The 25,557-nt window shown below is 51.6% G+C and overlaps 1 protein-coding gene across 4 annotated transcripts in view; it reads left to right on the plus strand.

Annotated features, from left to right (window-relative positions):
- Nucleotides 1-25,557, plus strand: part of LOC106574692 (BCL-6 corepressor) — a 63,128-nt gene that overhangs the window by 25,065 nt on the left and 12,506 nt on the right. For 3 of the 4 annotated variants that reach the window (XM_045697990.1, XM_045697994.1, XM_045697992.1), the window contains 6 exons: nucleotides 54-464; nucleotides 1,349-1,651; nucleotides 5,299-5,714; nucleotides 8,688-8,966; nucleotides 21,159-21,325; nucleotides 21,477-21,622. In XM_045697990.1, coding sequence (XP_045553946.1) covers nucleotides 54-464; nucleotides 1,349-1,651; nucleotides 5,299-5,714; nucleotides 8,688-8,966; nucleotides 21,159-21,325; nucleotides 21,477-21,622 — 1,722 coding nt within the window. The remainder of the gene's footprint in view (nucleotides 1-53; nucleotides 465-1,348; nucleotides 1,652-5,298; nucleotides 5,715-8,687; nucleotides 8,967-21,158; nucleotides 21,326-21,476; nucleotides 21,623-25,557) is intronic. The other variant, XM_045697991.1, reaches the window with a different exon arrangement.

Raw genomic sequence — 25,557 nt, forward strand, 5'->3', positions numbered from 1 at the left:
TGTGTGTGTGTGTGTGTGTGTGTGTGTGTGTGTGTGTGTGTGCCCGCGCGCAGGTGTGCAGCCGACGTGCCCCAACAACAGAGTGCCTGTTCTCCAGCGATGCCCACACACCGAGGACCTCCCACCCAGAGAGAGGGAGCAGGCTGGCCCCGACCTGGAGGAGAGGAAGAGGGGGATGATGATGGAGAAAGAGGAGAGGGTGTGTATGCTCCCACAGGAGCGGTCTGCCAGCCTGCCCACGGCCCCAGTGGAAAGGCTGGCCCAGAAGGATGCCAACCCTGGCTTCATGCCCACCATGCCAGCCTCCATGCCCACCGCGGTGCCTGGCAGGAAACACGCATATGCCCTGGAACCGTGCCAGCCACTCCAGGCCGACAGCCAGGGGAAAGAGCGGGAGGAAAATGAGAGAGAAGAGATGGAGGAGACGATGGATGTTCCAGCCAAAAGAGCCAGGCTAACAAACGGTAAGGGCCCTCGGCATGGATCTATTTACCTCTCCTTTATTCTTCCCTTCCTCTTTCTCTCCCTCCTTCCCCATCCCTCGCTCAGTGACAAGAGAATCCCCCCATCCTGTCTGTCATCACTCTCTCCCCTGCCTGTATTCATCTGCTTTCATGTGGCTGGGCTCTCTCACTCCTTCTCTCCCTCGTGCTCTCTCTCTCTCTCTCTGTGTCGTTCTCTCTTTCTCTCGTTCTCTTTTGTGGTGGTGTCTTTCTCTCAGTCTTTTCATGTAGTGTGATTTGTGTTCAGTTGCCTACACGAAACCAAACACACACACACGGCTGTGATTCGTCAAGGGGCTCTGCGGTGTCGTGCTTCACAAACACACCAGTTTGGTTTCAACCCAAAATAACCTGAGCATCGCTGCTTTATTTAAAACTCTGTGGAAATGCTCCCATTTGTTGTTAACAGGGTGTTGGAGGTGAGCTCTTTCAAAACAGCACAGCTTTTCATTTAAAAACAAATGTTTATCTTCTTTTATTAGCTGAGCTTCCAATACAACTAAATTCATTAGATTCAAGCGCATTTCGTTACAATTCGTGCCTCTTTATATGGAAAGTCTATTGGTGTACAAGGATCAACTGGATTTTTCCACCCAAATGTAATTTGAGAAAGATGTGTTTTTCCATTCATTATTAGATGATTTCTATTTTAAAGTATTGGTGGTGGATTTGGGGAGAGATGGAGAACGTTTCCAGTGTACCATTACACAGCCTCAATGGTGTCTTTACTCTTTCATCTCCAGTAGGTTGTTGCTCTGACTGAACTTCATACATCATCTAACCCACACTGACTTGGTTTCCCAAATGTTGATTTAACCCCTGGTGGTCCATCGCCGTCTCCCCAGGACCCACTGAGCCCGTCCCAGAGGAGCTAAAGAACCTCAAGGTGTGTATCGAGCTGACCGGCCTCCGACTCAGCAAGCCCCGCCTCGCCCAGGAGCTCAGCCAATGGCAGGCAGCCACCCAGAGGTCGACAGAGGTCAACGGAAGCATCGCCATGACGACGACCATGCCCAACGGGTGCCCCGAGGTTGGCGTCAAAGACAGGAAGGTTGCTTCACAGGAAGACCGGAGCCTGAAACGCAGGTCAGAGGTCAACGGCCACGCCTGGTGCCACAAAACGTTTGGTCACGGTGACATCGAGCGAGGTACGTTAAAACAAAGTTTATAAAAATGGCTTATTTTGGGTCTTCTAGAGTTTGGGTTTTTGTATAATAATAATCGTTCCAACCATCCTTTCTGGCAGATGTTGACAAGCGTTTTCAGTTGAGTCACGGAGGCAATGGGCTGTGTGGATGTGGAATGCATGATAATCATGTTCTTTACAACCGTCCATAAAGAACAATAACCCCACATTTTATTGACTCAACATCAGTAAAAGCCACTCCAGCGCTGTAGTGTTGAGTCACTCACTGCATTCAGCACCATGAATGTATTTCACTGTGCATTTCACTGCACCTATCTTATTTGTTAAATATTTTGGGGACGAGCTTTGCTCCCATTTTCCACCTTTTTCACTGTAGGCTGCGGGCGTGTTGCCTTGGCTAAACGACCTTGAAGATTGGCCTGTCGCCAGCTAGCTAGCGTAGCCTACATGTTGTATGTTCCCTTTGGGGTTACAGAGAGAACAGAGCTCAGGGAAGTGGGCTGAGCAGTGAACGTGAAACACGAGGTGTTGGTGTGGAAACGAAGGCAGTAGGCAGCCGTTTTGGGGATATGTTAGTGGTTGTCTGGGTTACAGACGGCTTGTACCTCTCTCTCTCCTCTCTAGATTTCTGTCTGTCTGAGTCTCTTGCTCTCTCTCACACAACGTTCTCTCTCTCTCTCTACCTCTCTCTACCTCTCTCTCTACCTCTCTCTACCTCTCTCTACCTCTCTACCTCTCTCTGGCTCTTAAACGATATCGCCGTGGCAACTCGTGCCTGGGCATAATGAGGCGTGAGATTCCACCGTTAATAATACTGGTAGTTCAACCAGCAGTTCTCTCTCTCTCTCTGCTTTTTTCAGTTTTTTCTCTCTCTGCCAGCCAATGTATTTTTTTCTCTCACTTTCTCATCTCAGCGTCTCCAATTTAGCATCTCTGATTTATTTCTGCTAGTCACCTGTTCATTCTCTCTCTCCTCTCTCCTCTCTCCTCTCTCTCTCTCTCTCTCTCTCTCTCTCTCTCTCTCTCTCTCTCTCTCTCTCTCTCTCTCTCTCTCTCTCTCTCTCTCTCTCTCTCTCTCTCTCTCTCTCTCTCTCTCTCTCTCTCTCTCTCTCTCTCTCTCTCTCTCTCTCTCTCTCTCTCTCTCTCTCTCTCTCTCTCTCTCTCTCTCTCTCTCTCTCTCTCCTTGATATCGTATCCTTCTTCCTTGTCTTCAGGAAAGAGTCTAAAAGAGTCTCCACCTGACGTATGGAACATGCAGAGGTGTGTGTCAGTCAAACTGCTCTTCTCTGAATCACTTCTCGGCCATGTTGCATTCTAATGGTTGTTTAACGAACCTACAAGCAAAACACACACACACACACACACACACACACACACACACACACACTCTCAACGGTCCACAAATAGATAGCTGCTTTGCAACAGACACACACACACTCCTTTGCAACCCCTGTGCTACACACACCCCTCAGTCAGACACACACACACACACATCCTCTGTGTAAGTGACTAGACACTACACATTTACCCCCCACCCTTTCCATTAGTCTCGTTTGTCAGGGCGTTTAGAGGTGTGTTCAACGCCCCTCCACGTTGTCCCAGGGTTTGTCAGGGCGTTTAGAGGTGTGTTCAACGCTCCTCCACGTTGTCCCAGGGTTTGTCAGGGCGTTTAGAGGTGTGTTCAACGCCCCTCCACGTTGTCCCAGGGTTTGTCAGGGCGTTTAGAGGTGTGTTCAACGCCCCTCCACGTTGTCCCAGGGTTTGTCAGGGCGTTTAGAGGTGTGTTCAACGCTCCTCCACGTTGTCCCAGGGTTTGTCAGGGCGTTTAGAGGTGTGTTCAACGCCCCTCCACGTTGTCCCAGGGTTTGTCAGGGCGTTTAGAGGTGTGTTCAAGGCTCATCCACGTTGTCCCAGGGTTTGTCAGGGTGCGTTGACTAATTTGAAGATGTGCAGCTGCACCCCAGGCAGATAAGAGCCCTGTTAAACCTTGAGTGGTGTGAAAGGGGTTGAATAGGATGAGGGGTGACATGATGTTTAAAGTGGGTCCTCTAAGCCCTGGAGGAAACACAACAGTACAGGGTATTAATTACACCTTATTGGAGAAGGGAAGCGGTTTACACACCACACGCTACACCTCTCTGGAGACTTTTCCCTGTGCTGGGGGGGGGTCAGAGGTAGCTTGGGGATAATGGGCATCGCCCTCCATACGGCGAGACAGGTTCACACACACACGTACAAACACACTCGTGTGTGTGTGTGTGTGTGTGTGTGTGTGTGTTTGTTCTCTGCAGATAGGAATTGTTTGGTGGTAAGCAGAACATGTGCCTATTGTTGTCATGGTACCCAGTCTGTCCATAGAGTTCTTGAGACACAATATAGAACATGTCTCCCACCATGTCTCCTCCATTTAGCCCCTCCTCCATTCACTAGGAAAGAGCTGTGGTGTGTGACCAGGTAAGTGTGAGAACGAGTGCGTGTGTGTGGTGGATTGGCCTCTCCCCTCTGGATATCCTCAGAGGAGGAGGAGGAGGGGAGGAGGAAGGCCATTTGCAGCGAGCCTCCCGCCCAGCACGATAAATCATTTACCAGATGGACGAGTTAAACCTCCCCACTGGCTCTCTGAAACCGCCTCTCCTTCTCTTCACCACGTGTGTGTGTGTGTGTGTGTGTGTGTGTGTGTGTGTGTGTGTGTGTGTGTGTGTTGCAGCTGCACCCAGGGTCTGTCATTTCGTATGTTTCATGCTGCTGTTGGTGCACGTAATGGAAAACAGCTGATACACACCCTCCTCTCGCTTCCCCCCCACTCCCTCGTGTTTTCTCTCGCTCTCACTCTCTCCTGCACCCTCCTCTCTCTTCCCCCCACTCCCTCGTGTTTTCTCTCGCTCTCACTCTCTCCTGCACCCTCCTCTCTCTTCCCCCCACTCCCTCGTGTTTTCTCTCGCTCTCACTCTCTCCTGCACCCTCCTCTCTCTTCCCCCCACTCCCTCATGTTTTCTCTCGTTCTCACTCTCTCCTGCACTCCCTCTCGCTCTTTGTTCTGCTCGTTCTCCCTCCCCCGCTCGTTCGCTCTCTCTCGCGCTCTCTCTCTCTCTCGCGCTCTTTGTCTCGCAGGCTAGCTGCCCTTTTTTGCAATCACTCTCCATCTCTTGCCCACCCGATCTCTCTCACCTCTCTCTGTTTGCCCTCTCTTTTTCCCTCTCTGTCATATTTCATATATCCCTCCTGTATCCCATAACCCCCTCTAGATCCCCAGATACCACGGACGTCTTCGTGAGAACATCACTCCAGCATTCAGCCCCAGCCCTCTCTGTCCCATCACATTCCCTAACGAGACCTTGGAGGAATGTCGACGTACATGCTTGTTTTGTTTTCATCCTAGATAAAAGAGACACTTGGAAAAGAACAGAGCCGTTTTTTCTGGTGTTGGCTGTTGCACATGGCCTTGAAACAAACAATAGTCCATTCTATCTTTATCAGGTCCACCAGGTGTGTTGGTGCTGGGCTGGAACAAAAGCCTCCACTCCCAGTAGTGCCAGGGGATAAGTAGTATTTGTAGTGTAATTTAGCTGGTTGTATTTGCTCTGTGGGAGATGGTTCTGTTTTCCGGGAATTGATCAGCTAATCTCTCCCATCCCTCCCTCTGTCTAGTGGTGCTGCCATCTGTTCCTCTGACCCCAGCGCATCGGGACCGCCTCTCCCGGACCCCGTCCAACACCCCTGTCAGAAGACCACCCCTCCAGACCAACATCCCTGCCCTCACCCCCTTTCACTCCCTGGCCCCTGCACACCCCCACATCACCCTCACCCCCAGCCCTCCACGGCTGTCAGACAAGAGACAGAGGCTAAAAGAACACTGCAGGACCAGTGCTCTGGGACTGGGATCCCCCCACCTCGGCCCTCACCCCGACCATGACCCCAACCCAACGGGGGACCTGTTGGCCCCCAGACTCCGTCGGCACGGCGACCAGGACAAGCCCAAGGGCAAGCGGCAGTGCAAGACTAAACACACCAGGGAGAGGCTGGGGCTGGGGAATGAAGAACTGAGGGAAGAGAGGGAGAATAAGGTGAGTGGACACACTCTCTTGCGGAAACATTCTCTCTCTCTCTCTGTTTTTTTGTCGTCCTCTCTCCCAGTGTGTGAGAGATCGAGTCCTCTGTGTGTTCCACTGTGTGTTCCCATTGGCTGAACCCCCCCCCCCGGGCAGAGCTCCTTAAATATGCTTCAAATCACAACCATGTTGATTATTACAATTATGGAGGTTATTGGAGCTCACTGGAAAAGCTCAGAGGGAGGTGTGCTTGGGGTCACCGTGAGTCTGTGTGTGTGTGTGTCGCTGCTGTGACCTCCCCCTGCTCTGAACACAATCCGCCCCAGACTGGAAGAGGAGGAGGGATGGAAGGAGTGAGGGAGTGAGGAAGGGAAAGAGGGCGGAGGGTGAGTGAGCTTTAGAGGTCTGGACTGTGTGACGGACGCACATTCTCCACAAAACACAGCAACCCCAGGTAGCGGGAATGGGCCTCGGCTTGTGTGTCATGTCTGTGAGAGCCTTGTCTCTGGCTATATAGATCACAATACTGAGTATACTGCAGGAGTTGTGCTGTGTGAGTGATGTGTGTGTGTGCTGGCGTGTCTGTCCGGCCAGCCCTGAAGAATTACCCAGTGCAGCAGCTGTCAGCACGGCACCTGCAGAATCACACCACGTGTACACACACACACACACTCACTCACAGCCCTCCTCCCCGAGCCTCTCTCCTCCTCTTTCCTCCTTCCGCCTGCTGCGGAATTCACACACACACACACACACACACACACACACACACACACACACAGAGAGATCTCTCCGGGGCAGACGCGGTGGCTGTATCCTGTTTGCCGTTCGCTGGCTGCTGCCGTCGCTGACAGACGTGTCCAAACACACACACAATGTGCAGATCTGTATCATGAACGCATCGTCACGTCTTTCATGTTACTTTCCTTTTAGAAGCGTCGCATTCATTTAACGTGTCTTCAGAATGTGTCAAATCAGAATGCGGAGCCTAAATATGGAGGCGTTTTCAGATCCCATTTAAAATATAGCATTTTATAATCTCATACATGGATGTGATATTTACATAAAACATTGTCACGCTCAGGGTAACAATCTAGATGGCCAACCATCAACTATTGATACTAACTGGATAACCAACCATCAACTATTGATATTAACTGGATAACCAACCATCAACTATTGATACTAACTGGATAACCAACCATCAACTATTGATGCTAACTGGATAACCAACCATCAACTATTGATGTTAACTGGATAACCAACCATCAACTATTGATATTAACTGGATAACCAACCATCAACTATTGATGTTAACTGGATAACCAACCATCAACTATTGATGTTAACTGGATAAGCAACCATCAACTATTGATATTAACTGGATAACCAACCATCAACTATTGATGTTAACTGGATAAGCAACCATCAACTATTGATGTTAACTGGATAACCAACCATCAACTATTGATGTTAACTGGATAACCAACCATCAACTATTGATGTTAACTGGATAACCAACCATCAACTATTGATGTTAACTGGATGGCCAACCATCAACTATTGATGTTAACTGGATGGCCAACCATCAACTATTGATGCTAACTGGATGGCCAACCATCAACTATTGATGCTAACTGGATGGCCAACCATCAACTATTGATGCTAACTGGATGGCCAACCATCAACTATTGATGCTAACTGGATGGCCAACCATCAACTATTGATGCTAACTGGATAACCAACCATCAACTATTGATGCTAACTGGATAACCAACCATCAACTATTGATGCTAACTGGATAACCAACCATCAACTATTGATGTTAACTGGATAACCAACCATCAACTATTGATGTTAACTGGATAACCAACCATCAACTATTGATGCTAACTGGATGGCCAACCATCAACTATTGATGCTAACTGGATGGCCAACCATCAACTATTGATGCTAACTGGATGGCCAACCATCAACTATTGATGCTAACTGGATGGCCAACCATCAACTATTGATGCTAACTGGATGGCCAACCATTGATGCTAACTGGATGGCCAACTATTGATGCTAACTGGATGGCCAACCATCAGAAATGTGTTGAAGATATATTAGTAGAATTTGTAACCACAGTGTGTTGCAATAATGGCTGTCTTTGCCTAACTTATAACAGTGTTACAAAGGTAGCGTCTGAGAATATCAGCTTTTTGTTAGGAGCTTTACATTTTGGACTAACAATTGGGTGCGTGTGTGTTTCCTGGGGCATTTCTGGCGGTGGGCAGTCAGGTCACGATCTCGCCCCCCCCTCTCCCCCATCTCTCTGTGACAAGCCAGTGCTCATGGTTATAAATGACTTTGCGAGGCCACGGCCAGGGCCCCTGGAGAAGAGCTGACATTTATTAGGCCGCCACCGCGCAGCCACCACGTGTGTGTGTGTAGGGCCCGTAGTGCACACACACACACAACCTGTGGTCGGGAATAATTAGCACTTCACCCTAGACTAGACCAGCGACCCTAATCTCCATAGAGGGAGAGAAAGAAGGAGTAGGAAAGAAGGAGGGAGAGAGAAGAAGAAAAGGAAGTGGAGGACAGCATAAAGGATAACCTCTGCAGAGAGGGTGAGGACAGAGAGGGAGGGATGGAGGAGAGCAGCTCAGACTGTAAAAATAGAGGGAAGGGGAGTCTGAAAGAGGGACAGCGCTCTGATAACCTCAGAATCATGTTCCTCTTTGACTCTTTCTCTCCTCTCCTCCTCCTCTCTCTGTTCTGTTGTTCCCCCACTCCACGGCCATGTGTTAGGTGTGTCAGTATGGGACGAGCCCGTGGGGCAGCGTCTTGTCGAGCAACACATCTTCCATGGAAATCTTCCACACACACATACTGAGAACGCTATCCTCTTTCCTGTGTGTGTGGAAGATTTCTATGGAAGATCTGTCATGCAGACAATTAATAATATGTTCTCCCTCTCTCTCCCTCCCCCATCACACACAGCAGGTCAAGGAAAAGCACTGCAGCGAGAAGCGGAGGAGGTCTTCATCCCTGTCGGATTACTCCCACTCCTCCCCCGCCCCCCCTCTCACCCCGCCCCCCCAGCTCAGCCCTCTGCCCAGCCCTCCAGAGACCCAGGACCGCACGCCAACCCCCTCCAACCCCCCGGTGCCCACCTCTACCCCTGCCAGCCGCTCCATGCCTCCCGAGGCCCGCAGGCTCATCGTCAACAAGAACGCAGGAGAGACCCTGCTGCAGAGGGCTTCCCGCCTAGGATACGAGGTAAGATGATTTGATAACATATGTGGAAGGGCTGTGTGGGGTGCTAGTGTGTTGATGTGAAGGGCTTACTGGGTGGTAGTGTGTTGATGTGAAGGGCTGTACTGGGTGCTAGTGTGTTGATGTGAAGGGCTGTGTGGGGTGCTAGTGTGTTGATATGAAGGGCTGTGTGGGGTGCTAGTGTGTTGATATGAAGGGCTGTGTGGGGTGTTAGTGTGTTGATGTGAAGGGCTGTACTGGGTGCTAGTGTGTTGATGTGAAGGGCTGTGTGGGGTGCTAGTGTGTTGATGTGAAGGGCTGTACTGGGTGCTAGTGTGTTGATGTGAAGGGCTGTACTGGGTGCTAGTGTGTTGATGTGAAGGGCTGTACTGGGTGCTAGTGTGTTGGTGTGAAGGGCTGTGTGGGGTGCTAGTGTGTTGATGTGAAGGGCTGTGTGGGGTGCTAGTGTGTTGGTGTGAAGGGCTGTACTGGGTGCTAGTGTGTTGATGTGAAGGGCTGTGTGGGGTGCTAGTGTGTTGATGTGAAGGGCTGTACTGGGTGCTAGTGTGTTGGTGTGAAGGGCTGTGTGGGGTGCTAGTGTGTTGATGTGAAGGACTGTGTGGGGTGTTAGTGTGTTGGTGTGAAGGGCTGTGTGGGGTGCTAGTGTGTTGATGTGAAGGGCTGTACTGGGTGCTAGTGTGTTGATGTGAAGGGCTGTGTGGGGTGCTAGTGTGTTGATGTGAAGGGCTGTACTGGGTGCTAGTGTGTTGGTGTGAAGGGCTGTGTGGGGTGCTAGTGTGTTGATGTGAAGGGCTGTGTGGGGTGCTAGTGTGTTGGTGTGAAGGGCTGTGTGGGGTGCTAGTGTGTTGGTGTGAAGGGCTGTGTGGGGTGCTAGTGTGTTGGTGTGAAGGGCTGTGTGGGGTGCTAGTGTGTTGATGTGAAGAGCTGTGTGGGGTGCTAGTCTGTTGGTGTGAAGGGCTGTGTGGGGTGCTAGTGTGTTGATGTGAAGGACTGTACTGGGTGCTAGTGTGTTGGTGTGAAGGGCTGTGTGGGGTGCTAGTGTGTTGGTGTGAAGGGCTGTACTGGGTGCTAGTGTGTTGATGTGAAGGGCTGTACTGGGTGCTAGTGTGTTGGTTTGAAGGGCTGTGTGGGGTGTTAGTGTGTTGGTGTGAAGGGCTGTACTGGGTGCTAGTGTGTTGGTGTGAAGGACTGTGTGGGGTGCTAGTGTGTTGATGTGAAGGGCTGTACTGGGTGCTAGTGTGTTGGTTTGAAGGGCTGTGTGGGGTGTTAGTGTGTTGGTGTGAAGGGCTGTACTGGGTGCTAGTGTGTTGGTGTGAAGGGCTGTGTGGGGTGCTAGTGTGTTGATGTGAAGGGCTGTGTGGGGTGCTAGTGTGTTGGTGTGAAGGGCTGTGTGGGGTGTTAGTGTGTTGGTGTGAAGGGCTGTACTGGGTGCTAGTGTGTTGATGTGAAGGGCTGTGTGGGGTGCTAGTGTGTTGGTGTGAAGGGCTGTGTGGGGTGCTAGTGTGTTGATGTGAAGGGCTGTACTGGGTGCTAGTGTGTTGGTGTGAAGGGCTGTACTGGGTGCTAGTGTGTTGGTGTGAAGGGCTGTGTGGGGTGCTAATGTGTTGATGTGAAGGGCTGTACTGGGTGCTAGTGTGTTGATGTGAAGGGCTGCGTGGGGTGCTAGTGTGTTGGTGTGAAGGGCTGTACGGGGTGCTAGTGTGTTGGTGTGAAGGGCTGTACTGGGTGCTAGTGTGTTGGTGTGAAGGGCTGTACTGGGTGCTAGTGTGTTGGTGTGAAGGGCTGTACTGGGTGCTAGTGTGTTGGTGTGAAGGGCTGTACTGGGTGCTAGTGTGTTGGTGTGAAAGGCTGTACTGTGTGTTGGTGTGAAGGGCTGTACTGGGTGCTAGTGTGTTGATGTGAAGGGCTGTGTGGGGTGCTAGTGTGTTGGTGTGAAGCGCTGTACTGGGTGCTAGTGTGTTGGTGTGAAGGGCTGTACTGGGTGCTAGTGTGTTGGTGTGAAGGGCTGTACTGGGTGCTAGTGTGTTGGTGTGAAGGGCTGTACTGGGTGCTAGTGTGTTGGTGTGAAGGGCTGTACTGGGTGCTAGTGTGTTGGTGTGAAGGGCTGTACTGGGTGCTAGTGTGTTGATGTGAAGAGCTGTGTGGGGTGCTAGTGTGTTGGTGTGAAGGGCTGTACTGGGTGCTAGTGTGTTGGTGTGAAGGCTGTACTGGGTGCTAGTGTGTTGGTGTGAAGGGCTGTACTGGGTGCTAGTGTGTTGGTGTGAAAGGCTGTACTGTGTGTTGGTGTGAAGGGCTGTACTGGGTGGTAGTGTGTTGGTGTGAAGGGCTGTACTGGGTGCTAGTGTGTTGGTGTGAAGGGCTGTACTGGGTGCTAGTGTGTTGGTGTGAAGGGCTGTACTGGGTGCTAGTGTGTTGGTGTGAAGGGCTGTACTGGGTGCTAGTGTGTTGGTGTGAAGGGCTGTACTGGGTGCTAGTGTGTTGGTGTGAAGGGCTGTACTGGGTGCTAGTGTGTTGGTGTGAAGGGCTGTACTGGGTGCTAGTGTGTTGGTGTGAAGGGCTGTACTGGGTGCTAGTGTGTTGATGTGAAGAGCTGTGTGGGGTGCTAGTGTGTTGGTGTGAAGGGCTGTACTGGGTGCTAGTGTGTTGGTGTGAAGGGCTGTACTGGGTGCTAGTGTGTTGGTGTGAAGGGCTGTACTGGGTGCTAGTGTGTTGGTGTGAAAGGCTGTACTGTGTGTTGGTGTGAAGGGCTGTACTGGGTGGTAGTGTGTTGGTGTGAAGGGCTGTACTGGGTGCTAGTGTGTTGGTGTGAAGGGCTGTACTGGGTGCTAGTGTGTTGATGTGAAGGGCTGTACTGGGTGCTAGTGTGTTGGTGTGAAGGGCTGTACTGGGTGCTAGTGTGTTGGTGTGAAGGGCTGTACTGGGTGCTAGTGTGTTGGTGTGAAGGGCTGTACTGGGTGCTAGTGTGTTGGTGTGAAGGGCTGTACTGGGTGCTAGTGTGTTGGTTTGAAGGGCTGTACTGGGTGGTAGTGTGTTGGTTTGAAGGGCTGTACTGGGTGCTAGTGTGTTGGTGTGAAAGGCTGTACTTGGTGCTAGTGTGTTGGTTTGTTCTTCTGTCTCTCTCTCCCTGGGTTGTTGTCGTTCATTCTCTCCATCTCGTTCAGTTTACGTCTGCTAGTTCTCCCTCCCTCCCTCCCTCCCTCCCTCCCTCCCTCCCTCCCTCCCTCTCTCTCCCTCCTTCCACATTCCCATCTCTTTACTTGTCTAAGAGATGAGAGGCCATGTGAGAGCCCTCCACCAGGCACGGAGCTCAGAGCAGTCTCCTAGCTAGCATACACACACACACACACACACACACACACACACACACACACACACACACACACACACACACACACACTGCTTTCTCTCTCTCTCTCTCTCTCTATCACACACTCACTCACTCACTCTCTCACTCTCTCACACACACACACACACACACACTGCTCTCCCACTTACACTCACCCCGCTCTCTCTCACACACAGACTTGCTGGAGTACGGCTCTGCTCTCTTCTCTCTCCAAATCTCCAGTAGCTCTTAACCCTTTCCTACCACATCCACCCAGTTTGCCAAAACGACATAAAAAAAAGTGTCCCTAAAAAACACACAATTTGGATAAAAATTCCTCTTCTCCCTTTCCTGGTCTAAACCCTGGGAATATTAGGAACATTGGGATTAAGGCCGTCCATGACTAATTTGTCCCCCCAGATTAATGAGCCTGTGGATTAGTTCCAGCAGGGCTGCCTGAAAGGACTGGCACCGCTCGCAGGAAACCAACCATTAATGCTGTTTGGACCGCATGACTCGTCCTCTCCCTCCCTTCCTCCTCCCTTCATCCCGTCTTCTTACTCTCCAAAGCAAAACATCGTAGTTTTAAAGAAGACTGCAGTACAAAGACAACCTTTTGAGACGCGGGGAGATGAGATGAGCTGGGGGTAGAGAGGGTCTCAAATTGAATGTGGTTTTTACCTGAGGTGGACAGCAGGACAGATAGTTGGTGTTGGAGGGAATTGGTAGTGTGTTCTATGAAATGCGAAGATAAAACGGTTTGGAGGTGGTATAAATGGTTTCCCTCTAGATCAAAGGTAGGGTTGGTTTTAGTAGACCAGAGTCTGTGGCCAGGGTTTTGAGAGTGTGTGTGTGTGTGTGTGTGTGCTCTCCGTAGTGTGTGTACTGGAGGCAGTGAGGCATGCGCTCCAGACGGAGCTCTTTGATTTATACGAGAGGAGAGGAGGAGGAGGAGGAGGAGGGCAGATTTAATCCTGTAGAGTCCACTCTCCTCCTCCCGTCCCTTGTTCTTCTTCTCCTCCGCTAGCCCTGTCCACCCCTGAGCCCTCTCTCCCTGCCTCGTTCCCCGCTCGGCACCGCTAGACATGGCTGCTGTGTTTGAGCGTAAACCCAACGGCATCTTGTTTTTCTAGCCTTCAGGGTTTTTTCCTCCCCTCCCTCCGTCTCTCCCTCCCTCCCTTCCTCCCTCTCCCCCTCCCTCGCTTCCTCCCGCTCTCTCTCTCTCTCCCTCCCTCCCTCGCCCCCTCCCTCGCTTCCTCCCGCTCTCTCTCTCCCTCCTTCGCTTCCTCCCTCCCTCTCTCCCTGGCTCCCTCCCTCGCTTCCTCCCTCCCTCTCTCCCTGGCTCCCTCCCTCCCTCCTTCAGCGAGCCCCCGACAGGAAGCTTTTCTAACTGCCTGCGTGTGATAAGCCACAAGCAGCTCCCTGGGGCCGCCCTCTCTCTCTCTCTCTCTCTCTCTCTCTCTCTCTCTCTCTCTCTCTCTCTCTCTCTCTCTCACGCACACAGCGCAGCGCAGCACGGCACAGCGCAGCAGACAGTGAGCACTGTAGAGAATGCAAGAGAGAGAGGAAGACTGTGAAATACGACAGGGCTGCGAGGCCGGGCCTTTCAACGCGCCGCTCCCTCCCTCTCCTCTCCCACTTCCTCTCCTCCTCCCCCTCCACTCCACACGCTGGGCTTGCCGCCTGCCCGCCTGCTTTCGTTTCACAGCCCCTCCAAAACAAATTCCAGTCAGTGTGCAAAACGGGGAGGCTCCGTTGGATCGATCTCTCCCGCAATCTTCACACTTGTATCACTTAGCCTTAGGATTGCCTTTAATTACACACTCATAGCGCACACACTCACTCACTCACTCAATCACACCACACGCATGCAAATTCACACTCTGATTGTGAAATATCACTCCGGCAGCAGTGCAGAATCTCAATTCCCGTTGGATAGTGTGTGTGTGTGTGTGTGTGTGTGTGTGTGTGTGTGTGTGTGTGTGATGTATATATCTACAGTGAGTCTTGTGTATTTGCGTGTGGTTTTGGAGTGCAGTGTTTGTGAGTGGAATGAGAATCTGTGGTGAGGCATGGCGTTGGTTTGTGCTTCTTACTGTGGTTTTTATCTGCTTGAATGGTTGACGTTGGTCATGCAGCCATTTCCATAGTCTCTCTGATCACAGCATCTATTCATTATTAGAACTGGGAGAGAGCAGCTATCATTTCACCACTAATAATATTTAGATTTTATTCAGCTGTTTGGCTTTGTCTTATTTATTCAGATGAATTGGGTGTATTTGTTAAATAGGGAATATCTAGATCATTTGTGACTTTGTTTGCCGTTAAAATAAGCGATAGGATCCACCATGTTGCTTTCTTCTGTCATGTATGTGAGGTCAATGTTCATGGACGGAAGGAGGTGAGGGAAGGAGGTGAGGGAAGGAGGTGAGGGAAGGAGGTGAGGGAAGGAGGTGAGGGAAGGAGGTGAGGGAAGGGTAGAAAGTGCATAGTACTGAGACTGGTCCTCCTGTCTTTGTGTTGTCACTCTCTTGTCACCGACCAGCTAGCAGCGCCATACAAACACACACACACTCGACACAGTGTGTCTCCACTCAACACACACACACACACACACTCGACACAGTGTGTCTCCACTCAACACACACACACACAGCCCTACCGGCTGTAGCGCTTACATTTTAGTCATTTAGCAAACGCTTATCCAGAGTGACTTACAGTAGTGAGTACATACATTTAATCTAATATTTTTGTATTTTAATTTGACTGGTCCTCCGTGGGAATAGAACCCACAATGCTCTACCAACTGAGCTACACGGCGACCAGCCAAAAGCCCTTTGACATGCATACACACAAACACTCACTTCCTGCATGTTTCAGAATCCTTTAGTCTTTGCGATGCGTGTCGCGATACATGAGTAGTCTCTCTCTCTCTCTCTCTCTCTCTCTCTCTCTCTCTCTCTCTCTCTCTCTCTCTCTCTCTCTCTCTTTCTTTCTTCACAATCCTGCCGTGCCAAGGATGCCAATGGGATATGTTAACGAGGCTGGGTTGAAAATGAGTCAAGGCTTTGTCCTGTACCTGCCAGAACTAATACACACACACCGGGATGGGCACACCTAATTATACTCATTTGCATGCTTACGTGTCCAAAGTAACTGATTGTCTTGACACATGCTATCCATAAAAAACCCTGTAGGGTTTACTTCCTCAAGAGTTCACACGAATGACCTTTAAAAACACACGTGCTGCACATTCAATACAGACACTCATAAAGGCTAACAAACACCTATAGCTCTGCCCTCTAAAAATGCATGCTCACGCCATCTCTTTCACCTGCTCGCTCTCTCTCTCTCTCTCTCTCACACACACACACACACACACACAAACCCTTATGTGAGAGTGCTGTAGGGTGTTATCTCAGCTTGTATCCTCCTCTCTTGTCTGTCTGCCAGACCTCAGAGACACAGCCGTTAAGACACATCCCCAGTCCGTACACACACACACACACACCCTCTCCATATCCCCAGGCCCCCCACTGCTCTCTCGACACCCCCCCCTCCCTCTCGCCACACTCCCCCTTCAACGCTGTACTCCCACTCACTGGCTGAATGAGTACAAGAAAAAAGCCAGAGAAACGAGAGGGAGAAAGGAGAGATCACGCCCGCTCAATTAAAAGCTCCACTTAGTGTGCCCCGGCCTTTTCACGCTCCCCTCTCCCCCTCTTTTTTTCCCCTCTTCTCCCTGCTCCTCTGTTCTTTTCTCTCCATCGTAATACACTGTGTGGTCTCCTAGTCTTTGTCTGCTGGTGAATGCAGGGTAAAATTAGAACCAGCATCAGAGAGCGCTCTAAACCACGCTGTTGTTTTTCACTTCCTGATTATCTAAACGGCACCGGCCTAGATGACGCTTAGGACACAGTGAAAAATGGACAGTATGCCTGTGTAGCGTGTGTGTATGTCCGAGTGTGCGTGTGTCCCAGTCTGTCAAGTGTTAGTAGATGAGAAACAAGGCTTCAGCATTCTCAAGGTTGGAATCGCTCTCTCGCTCTCCTCGCTCTAACCTCCATATGCATTTCAATTCTAACACTTCTTTGTGAGACTTGTCTATCATACCTTATGTGTGGGTTTGTGAGGGAGTTAGGTAGGTAGTGTGTGGTTGTGTTCTCTAGGTGATAGAGTAGCTAGAGGGTTAACAGTCTGTGGGGGGGGGGGGGGGGGCCTGGGGGAGTGAGCTGGAAGGCCATCCGCCCTGAAGAGGAAGAGATTAAAGAGGAACTATGAAAGGAGAGAGGGAGGTGGGTGTTTTACTGCGGCGGGAAAGAAATCAACAACCCTGTGCTCCCCACTGCACTCCTCTCCTCTGGCGGCCATTAAAGCTGTGCTTTATCATGTGTTTAATGCCCCGCTTAGCTCCAACGACCGACCAGCCGGCTGGAAAACAGACAGACCTCCACAGCTCACTACAACCCGCTGTGCTTTTAATATGTGGAACTGTACCATGTACACGTTCATAGCAAAATTAGGCCTAGTAGCTACCACACCACAGTAGTAGACTAGTAGCTACCACACCACAGTAGTAGACTAGTAGCTACCACACCACAGTAGTAGACTAGTAGCTACCACACCACAGTAGTAGACTAGTAGCTACCACACCACAGTAGTAGACTAGTAGCTACCACATCACAGTAGTAGACTAGTAGCTACCACATCACAGTAGTAGACTAGTAGCTACCACACCACAGTAGTAGACTAGTAGCTACCACACCACAGTAGTAGACTAGTAGCTACCACACCACAGTAGTAGACTAGTAGCTACCACACCACAGTAGTAGACTAGTAGCTACCACACCACAGTAGTAGACTAGTAGCTACCACACCACAGTAGTAGACTAGTAGCTACCACACCACAGTAGTAGACTAGTAGCTACCACACCACAGTAGTAGACTAGTAGCTACCACACCACAGTAGTAGACTAGTAGCTACCACACCACAGTAGTAGACTAGTAGCTACCACACCACAGTAGTAGACTAGTAGCTACCACACCACAGTAGTAGACTAGTAGCTACCACACCACAGTAGTAGACTAGTAGCTACCGCACCACAGTTAGTAGCTACCGCACCACAGTTAGTAGCTACCGCACCACAGTTAGTAGCTACCGCACCACAGTTAGTAGCTACCGCACCACAGTTAGTAGCTACCGCACCACAGTTAGTAGCTACCGCACCACAGTTAGTAGCTACCGCACCACAGTAGTAGACTAGTTGCTACCGCACCACAGTAGTAGACTAGTTGCTACCGCACCACAGTAGTAGACTAGTAGCTACCACTATAGTAGACTAGTGGCGGCCGCGCCACTGTAGTAGACTGGTGGCGGCCGGGCCACGGTAGTAGACTGGTGGGGCCGGGCCACGGTAGTAGACTGGTGGCGGCCGGGCCACGGTAGTAGACTGGTGGCGGCCGGGCCACGGTAGTAGACTGGTGGCGGCCGGGCCACGGTAGTAGACTGGTGGCGGCCGGGCCACGGTAGTAGACTGGTGGCGGCCGGGCCACGGTAGTAGACTGGTGGCGGCCGGGCCACGGTAGTAGACTGGTGGCGGCCGGGCCACGGTAGTAGACTGGTGGCGGCCGGGCCACGGTAGTCGACAACTATAAAGCAGCTCTTGAGCAACGAGGCGGAGGACACCGTTTGCTTTCAGTGCTGAAGTGTTGGAGTTGAAGTAGTGTGTTTGAGTGGAGAGGGACTGCAGGGCTTATGTTTGAGCACTGTTGGTGAGCTGTTTTTTGGAGAAGAGTCCATTTGAGAAGAGTGGGGGCTGCTGGTCGTTTGAACACTGTGTACTGTGTTATGCAGTGGCAGTTCTAGACCATTTCAACTGGGGGGGCCAAGCTGGGGCCAGTTGTACTGTTAGAGGGGCCAGTTACATTAGACTTTATTGTTGTCATATCGTTTTCTTCACTGCATTGCAGGCATTAGCAGGCAAAAGACCATGTTCCGCGTTGCCACTGTCTAATAACGGATGTAAAAAACTATTGCTATCGTTCTTATGAAAAAAATATTTCATACTCCACATTTAGGGGGGGCACAAGGGGGTCCAAAATCAAAATGGTTGTCACAGGGGCACTGCCAGTGAACCGCTAGTGGTGTTATGGTATATGTTGTTGTCCACCAGGCATGCCAACCGCAATGTTGGCTCTCGCTGTTTAGCGCTTAAGTCACGGCACTGGCAGTAGCAGGAGTTGGACTCATTTGTTGCCACGGCAGCCGCATGACCACGCTGCATCTTTAGATATAGACTGTGTGTGTGTGTGTGTGTGTGTGTGTGTGTGTGTGTGTGTGTGTGTGTGTGTGTGTGTGTGTGTGTGTCGCGCTCAGCACACAGCACGGCGGTGGGGAGCTGTGAATGAATTCTATGAATACGGGTCGGGAGGGAGGGAGGGCACGTCAAAGCAGCGCTACGCTAGCTGAATGCTAATGTCCGTTTCTGCTCTCTGTGTGGAGCGCTGCTGCAAGTCTCTGTCTTTCTCGCTATCTTTCTCTGGACCTGTCTCTCTTTCCACGCTTCGCTGCCCAGGTTCCTTCTGTTTGTCTGGGGTTGTGTGTGGTTTGATGCTAGCCACACTGGGCTGACTGGTAGGGCGTGTGTGGTTTGTTAACGATGCTAGCCGCGCTGCGCAGCGCTGTCTGACACAGGTAAATGAGCACATAGACAGAAGAGAGACCGCTGTTGACTTGATGCTTATTTGGCTTTATTCTGCTGCTCTCATTCTGACTGGATTCTATCATTATCAATATACTACAGGACTACATATTTCCGTTATCGAGGACTTTTTAGGTATATACATTCATATGCCATGCTATGTTGTCTTAGGTCTCTCTTTACGTAGTGGTGTGGTGTCTTGTCGTGATGTGTGTTTTGTCCTATATTTACATTTTTAATCCCAGCCCCGGTCCCCGCAGGAGGCGTTTTGCCTTCTGGTAGGCCGTCATTGTAAATAAGAATGTGTTCTTAACTGACTTGCCTTGTTCAATAAAGGTTAAATAAATAAATAAAATGTTCGCCTTGTGTTAGCCATAGTCACCTTTTTTGGTCAGGCCTTGGAGTCAGCAAACTGTCTATAGAATTGCAATTAATTCTAATTCTTTCCCACTGTGACTCATGACATGAGTCATGTTAAAGGGATACTTCAGGATTTTGGCAATGTTTCCCAGGAGTCAGAAGAACTCGTGGATACCATGTATGTCTCCGCATGCGGTTTGAACGAAGTTTCTAACTATCGCAACTGTAATTGCTAACTAAAGTTATCGCAATGCCTGGAAGTGTCTACCTCTAATTTACTTCATACTGGACTCAAACATACAAATGGTATCTGCAAGTTCATCTGAGACTGGGGAAGTAAATAAAGGGCCAAAATCACGAAGTATCCTCTTAAGGCCAGGCACAGAAAGTGAAAGTAAGTGAATTTGAAATTGAATCCCTCCACAATGGAAAAATAATTGGCATTTTTTTTGTATTCCAAACATGAATTCAATTTGGTTTAATCCCCTTTACTCAATGGAGTTGGGTGGGGAGAAACAATTTAATGGCCCCTGCTTCCCTGCTGTTGGGTTAAAGGATCTCTCTGCTAGGAGGCATTCCGGCTCAAACATACTCTCCAGTGGCTCAGAATTCCAGGTTTTTAGGAGCAACTGCGCAGCCATTGTGGATATGGTCCATAACTGGCCAGCCTGAGCCATCATACACAGCCATCCAAATCCATTACCCAGATGTTAGTAGAAAATATATGGGACCGTTCAGGAGGGACAGATTGACTGGGCTATTTTGAGCCGCCCAGGCAGCCGTTTGATAAGACTTATTGAAAAATGAAAGGCTCTGCGACCACTCCACAGCATTTGCATAGAGATGGGAATCAGAGCGGAGGCTCCTGTAATGGCTTACCTTCCACTGCCCTGGTTGAGAGGATGAGGGATGACAACCGCACAGATCCAGTTCTCTGGACCAGTTCCAGTTCGATCTCTCTTGGACACCATCTTCTGATATTAGAAGGACTGGCTAAGAGGGGCTAGGTAGGGTTGAGCCAGTCTGATACAGATCGTGTCGTATGTACTATACTGAGGAATAACACGGAGTCTGGGGTTAAGTTGGATCTTAGAATGAACCTAATGAACCCAAGAGATTGTTCTCATTCAAATGTGTCGTCGGTTTGATCTAAATCTAACTTCCTACAGCTGTTGATGAATTTCACCCTTGTCAGTGTGTACCCATATTTCTTTTCAGCTTCATTGAATTGAATGGAATTTTGAATGGAACTGGAAGATGTGGACTAAAGCACCGTATTCCATTCAGAGCCCTATGAACTTCCCTAACCCCTCTGTCCCCTGTCTGTGGAGACCCTAACCCCTCTGTCCCCTGTCTGTGGAGACCCTAACCCCTCTGTCCCCTGTCTGTGGAGACCCTAACCCCTCTGTCCCCTGTCTGTGGAGACCCTAACCCCTCTGTCCCCTGTCTGTGGAGACCCTAACCCCTCTGTCCCCTGTCTGTGGAGACCCTAACCCCTCTGTCCCCTGTCTGTGGAGACCCTAACCCCTCTGTCCTCTGTCCCCTGTCTGTGGAGACCCTAACCCCTCTGTCCCCTGTCTGTGGAGACCCTAACCCCTCTGTCTGTGGAGACCCTAACCCCTCTGTCTGTGGAGACCCTAACCCCTCTGTCTGTGGAGACCCTAACCCCTCTGTCTGTGGAGACCCTAATCCCTCTGTCCCCTGTCTGTGGAGACCCTAACCCCTCTGTCCCCTGTCTGTGGAGACCCTAACCCCTCTGTCCCCTGTCTGTGGAGACCCTAACCCCTCTGTTCTCTGTGGCTTATCTAGGATGTAGTGCTGTACTGCCTGGAGAACAGGGTGTGTGACGTCAATCACCGTGACAACGCGGGCTACTGTGCGCTGCACGAGGCATGTGCACGTGGCTGGCTTGCTATCACTCAGCACCTGCTGGAGCACGGTGCCGACGTCAACTGTAGCGCCCAGGAAGGCACCAGGTAGACACACACACACACACACACACACACACTTAAGCATGGACACTCCCTTTCTCTCACTAACACACAGGCCAGACATATGGACACGGACAGTTACCTTCCAAGGCTCTGTACATAACGTGTGGCGTGTCTGTCTCTCTCCCCCCCCCAGGCCCCTCCATGACGCCGTAGAGAATGACCATCTGGAAGTGGTCCGTCTGCTGCTGTCCTACGGAGCTGACCCCACCCTGGCTACATACTCTGGCCGCAGCCTCCTCCGCATGACCCACTCCCCCGGCATGGAGGGATTCCTCTCTGGTGAGACTGCTTTAGAGATGGTTTGTGTTCCTCATCTGTGGGGGACACAGTATCATCCTCGGGAGTTGCCCCGCGTTACCCCACTATCAGGTTACTTAGCAACAGCTGTAGCGGGGTCGTCCTCTAAGGGCTGGCCCTTGTGAGCGGTGCAGTGATGGGGGAGAGAGGTTGCCTGACGACTCAAACGGAATACTTCCACTGTTCTATGCTCACTACATACTTCAGTCTGAGACTGCCGTCAGGGAGGTCGTTGGTGGGGATGTCAAAATGAGGGTTGTTGTACAAAACAAAGTCACCGGTGATTGGATCATCGCTAACCAATCGGTGTAGCAAAGCCAATGACGAACTTTCAAAACACCGCTTTGCCTACATGTGTTCTGGCTCTGGCCCAACCCAGCGGCTTCTGGGGGCCAGGACAGGGAACTGACGGCCTCATTACACACCCAGACACACACACCCAGACACACACACCCAGGCACCACACAGACACACACACACACAGACACACACCCAGGCACCACACAGTTTAAATGGATGGTGAGGTGATATACCAAGGGGAAGTAGAGGACAGCGTTCCATTGAGTGCTTGAGAGAACCGCAGTGAGCTAGCATCCCTCTCTTCCTCTCTCTCCCTCCCTCTCTTCCTCCGTCCATCCGTTCTCCTCCCCGGCTATTTCAGGGCATTATTAATCAGCCCTGCTCTGGCGCACACACTATCACACACTCTCTCAAACACACACACACTTTCCTTCTCTTACACACACTCCAGCAGCGAATTCCAAACGGTGCCTAGTTTACTCCACTAACCTAACCTGATCTGTGCTTCCCAGAGAGAGAGAGAGAAAACACACAACAAATCCAATTCATTTAGGCAAAAAGGGGGATTAGAATTTCCCCCTTCAGTTCAATTTCACGGTGGCCCACAGTGCTGCTTCAGCTCCAGCCCTCTCTGCCTCTCTGCCTCTCTCCACTCACTAATCCTCAAGTGTTGATGAGTTGATACTATTTTACATAAGCCTGCCCACTAGGAGCAACCCAGAACCCTCTAGGAGCACTCCCTCCCTCCTTGTCCTCTCCTCTCCTCCCTCCCTTTCGTCTCCTCTCTCTCTTCCCTCTGGCCTTTCTGTCCTCTCCTCCCTCCCTGGACTCTCCTCTCTCTCTCTCCCTGGACTCTCCTCTCTCTCTCTCCCTGGACTCTCCTCTCTCTCCCTCCCTGGACTCTCCTCTCTCTCTCCCTCCCTGGACTCTCCTCTCTCTCTCCCTCCCTGGACTCTCCTCTCTCTCTCCCTCCCTGGACTCTCCTCTCTCTCCCTTCCCTCCCTGGACTCCTCTCTCTCCCTGGACTCTCCTCTCTCTCTCTCTCTCTCTCTCCCTCCCTGGACTCCCCTCTCTCTCTCTCTCTCTCTCTCTCCCTCCCTGGACTCTCCTCTCTCTCCCTCCCTGGACTCTCCTCTCTCTCCCTCCCTGGACTCTCCTCTCTCTCTCCCTCCCTGGACTCTCCTCTCTCTCTCTCTCTCTCTCCCTCCCTGGACTCTCCTCTCTCTCTCCCTCCCTGGACTCTCCTCTCTCTCTCTCTCTCTCTCTCCCTCCCTGGACTCTCCTCTCTCTCCCTCCCTGGACTCCCCTCTCTCTCTCTCTCTCTCTCCCTCCCTGGACCCCTCTCTCTCTCTCTCTCTCTCCCCCTCCCTGGACTCCCCTCTCTCTCTCTCTCTCTCTCCCTCCCTGGACTCTCCTCTCTCTCCCTCCCTGGACTCTCCTCTCTCTCCCTTCCCTCCCTGGCCTCTAGGCCTTCTACAGGGATTCTCTGGGATTTTGTTTCCTAATCCTGTTGTTTATTTGCGAGGTAGATCCCTCGTTCCCAAATGCCGTGGACTGAGCAGGGAAACAATAGAACAGCTGAAATAGCCGTGTGTTTCCGTGTGTGGGGCTGGAAGTATGGTGGTGATGTAATACAGAGGCGGTGTGTGTCTGTGTGTGGAGCTGGAAGTATGGTGGTGATGTAATACAGAGGTGGTGTGTGTCTGTAGAGAGATGTATCTCCATTGACACACACACTGCCCTGAGCACTGAGTGCTGCAATATCGTGACCCACATTACCCAGCGAGAGCAGAGAGCCGGGGGAGAGGAGGGGGCAGAAGGAGGGGTGGACAGGGCTAGCAATCAGAGCCCAGCACCTCTTTTTTCTTCTCTTCTCTGCTCCCCCTCTCCCTCCACTCTCCTCCCCTAATCACCACTTCCCACTTAGCATTTAAAACGTCTGCTTCCCCCGCAAACCCCAGAGCGGCACGGCCACAGAGCGGCACGGCCCCAGAGCGGCACGGCCACAGAGCGGCACGGCCACAGAGCGGCACGGCCACAGAGCGGCACGGCCACAGAGCGGCACGGCCACAGAGCGGCACGGCCACAGAGCGGCACGGCCACAGAGCCAGCCTGTCGTTTAGAGCTATGGGGAGCGCAGTGCTCTGCTATACCCTGCTGACAGACACACACACACACTGCAGAGAGGCATATATACAACAAGCCAGCACTAACAAATGAACACAGTCAGTGGCGTTGCTGGGTAATATCCTCTTCATCCTTCCTTCCGTGCTCTCGTTCCCTTCCTCTCTCCGTCTCAACTCTCAGGCTTTGTGTACGACCACGTTAGAGAGACCGAGCGAGCGAAAGACACGGCAAGCGCAAGGAAGCTAGAGACAGTGAGAGTGAAACAGCGAGAGTGAGTACGACTAAAAGACAGATGGAGGGAGCGTGAAGGGCTAGAGAGAGAGAATGAAATATAGAGGGGGGGGTGACAGAGAGAACTGGAACGAGGCTGAGCAAGCGTGAAGGAGCTAGAGAGAGAATGAAAGATGGAGCGATAGGAAGTAGAGAGAGGAAGAGAGAGAAGGGGGGCGTGGTAAATCGGCAGGTTTGTCTGGATGTGCTGTCTGCCAGTCTGATTTCCACCTCCTCCCCCAATGTGTTCCCTCTCCCTGGGCGCTCTAATCAGCAGCTAGCACAACACACACTATCTTACTTTCCTTCGCCTCGTTCTTTCTCTCTCCTTTCCCCATCTCCCAATACCTATCTCTACCACTCGCTCTCCTTTCCCTCTCTGCCTCTCTTTACCTCTCTCTCTCTCTCTCTCTCTTTCTCTGTCGTTCCGTGGGGTTTTTAATGAGTCTTAACTGCTGAATCCCTGAATGGCTGTAGCTGGCACAACACTCCCTTGCTGCCTCTGGCACTGCCACACTACCCACCCAACGCCAAGCCCCCGCACAGCTGCCCCCACTCCCACAACACTCCCTTGCTGCCTCTGGCACTGTCACACTACCCACCCAACGCCAAGCCCCCGCACAGCTGCCCCCACTCCCACAATACTCCCTTGCTGCCTCTGGCACTGTCACACTACCCACCCAACGCCAAGCCCCCGCACAGCTGCCCCCACTCCCACAACACTCCCTTGCTGCCTCTGGCACTGTCACACTACCCACCCAACGCCAAGCCCCCGCACAGCTGCCCCCACTCCCACAACACTCCCTTGCTGCCTCTGGCACTGTCACACTACCCACCCAACGCCAAGCCCCCGCACAGCTGCCCCCACTCCCACACCACTCCCTGTGGGAGCACACACACACACACACACACACACACACACACAGAATGCAAACATAGTGACCTGCTGTCCATGCAGCCGGAGCCGTTTTTAAATGAACACTCTGTGGAATGAACACCCGGTGATTTAAGTGTGTGAGAGCGTGCATGGCTCTCTAGCGCCTTTGAAGGCTCCCGAGTGGAATCTGATTAGAGATGCATGTCTGCGCGCACACACATTGCCGCGCTCCGCCTGTTCCACCGTGAGGCAGTGTGTGTCAGAGGGAACAGGGAGGGCGGGGGCTGGGGGGGGCCAGGAGTGGGGCGGGGGGGGGCCAGGGTGGGGCGGGGGCCAGGGTAGG

Source organism: Salmo salar, chromosome ssa16, assembly GCF_905237065.1.
Source record: "Salmo salar chromosome ssa16, Ssal_v3.1, whole genome shotgun sequence".
NCBI classification, from domain to species: Eukaryota; Metazoa; Chordata; class Actinopteri; order Salmoniformes; family Salmonidae; genus Salmo; species Salmo salar.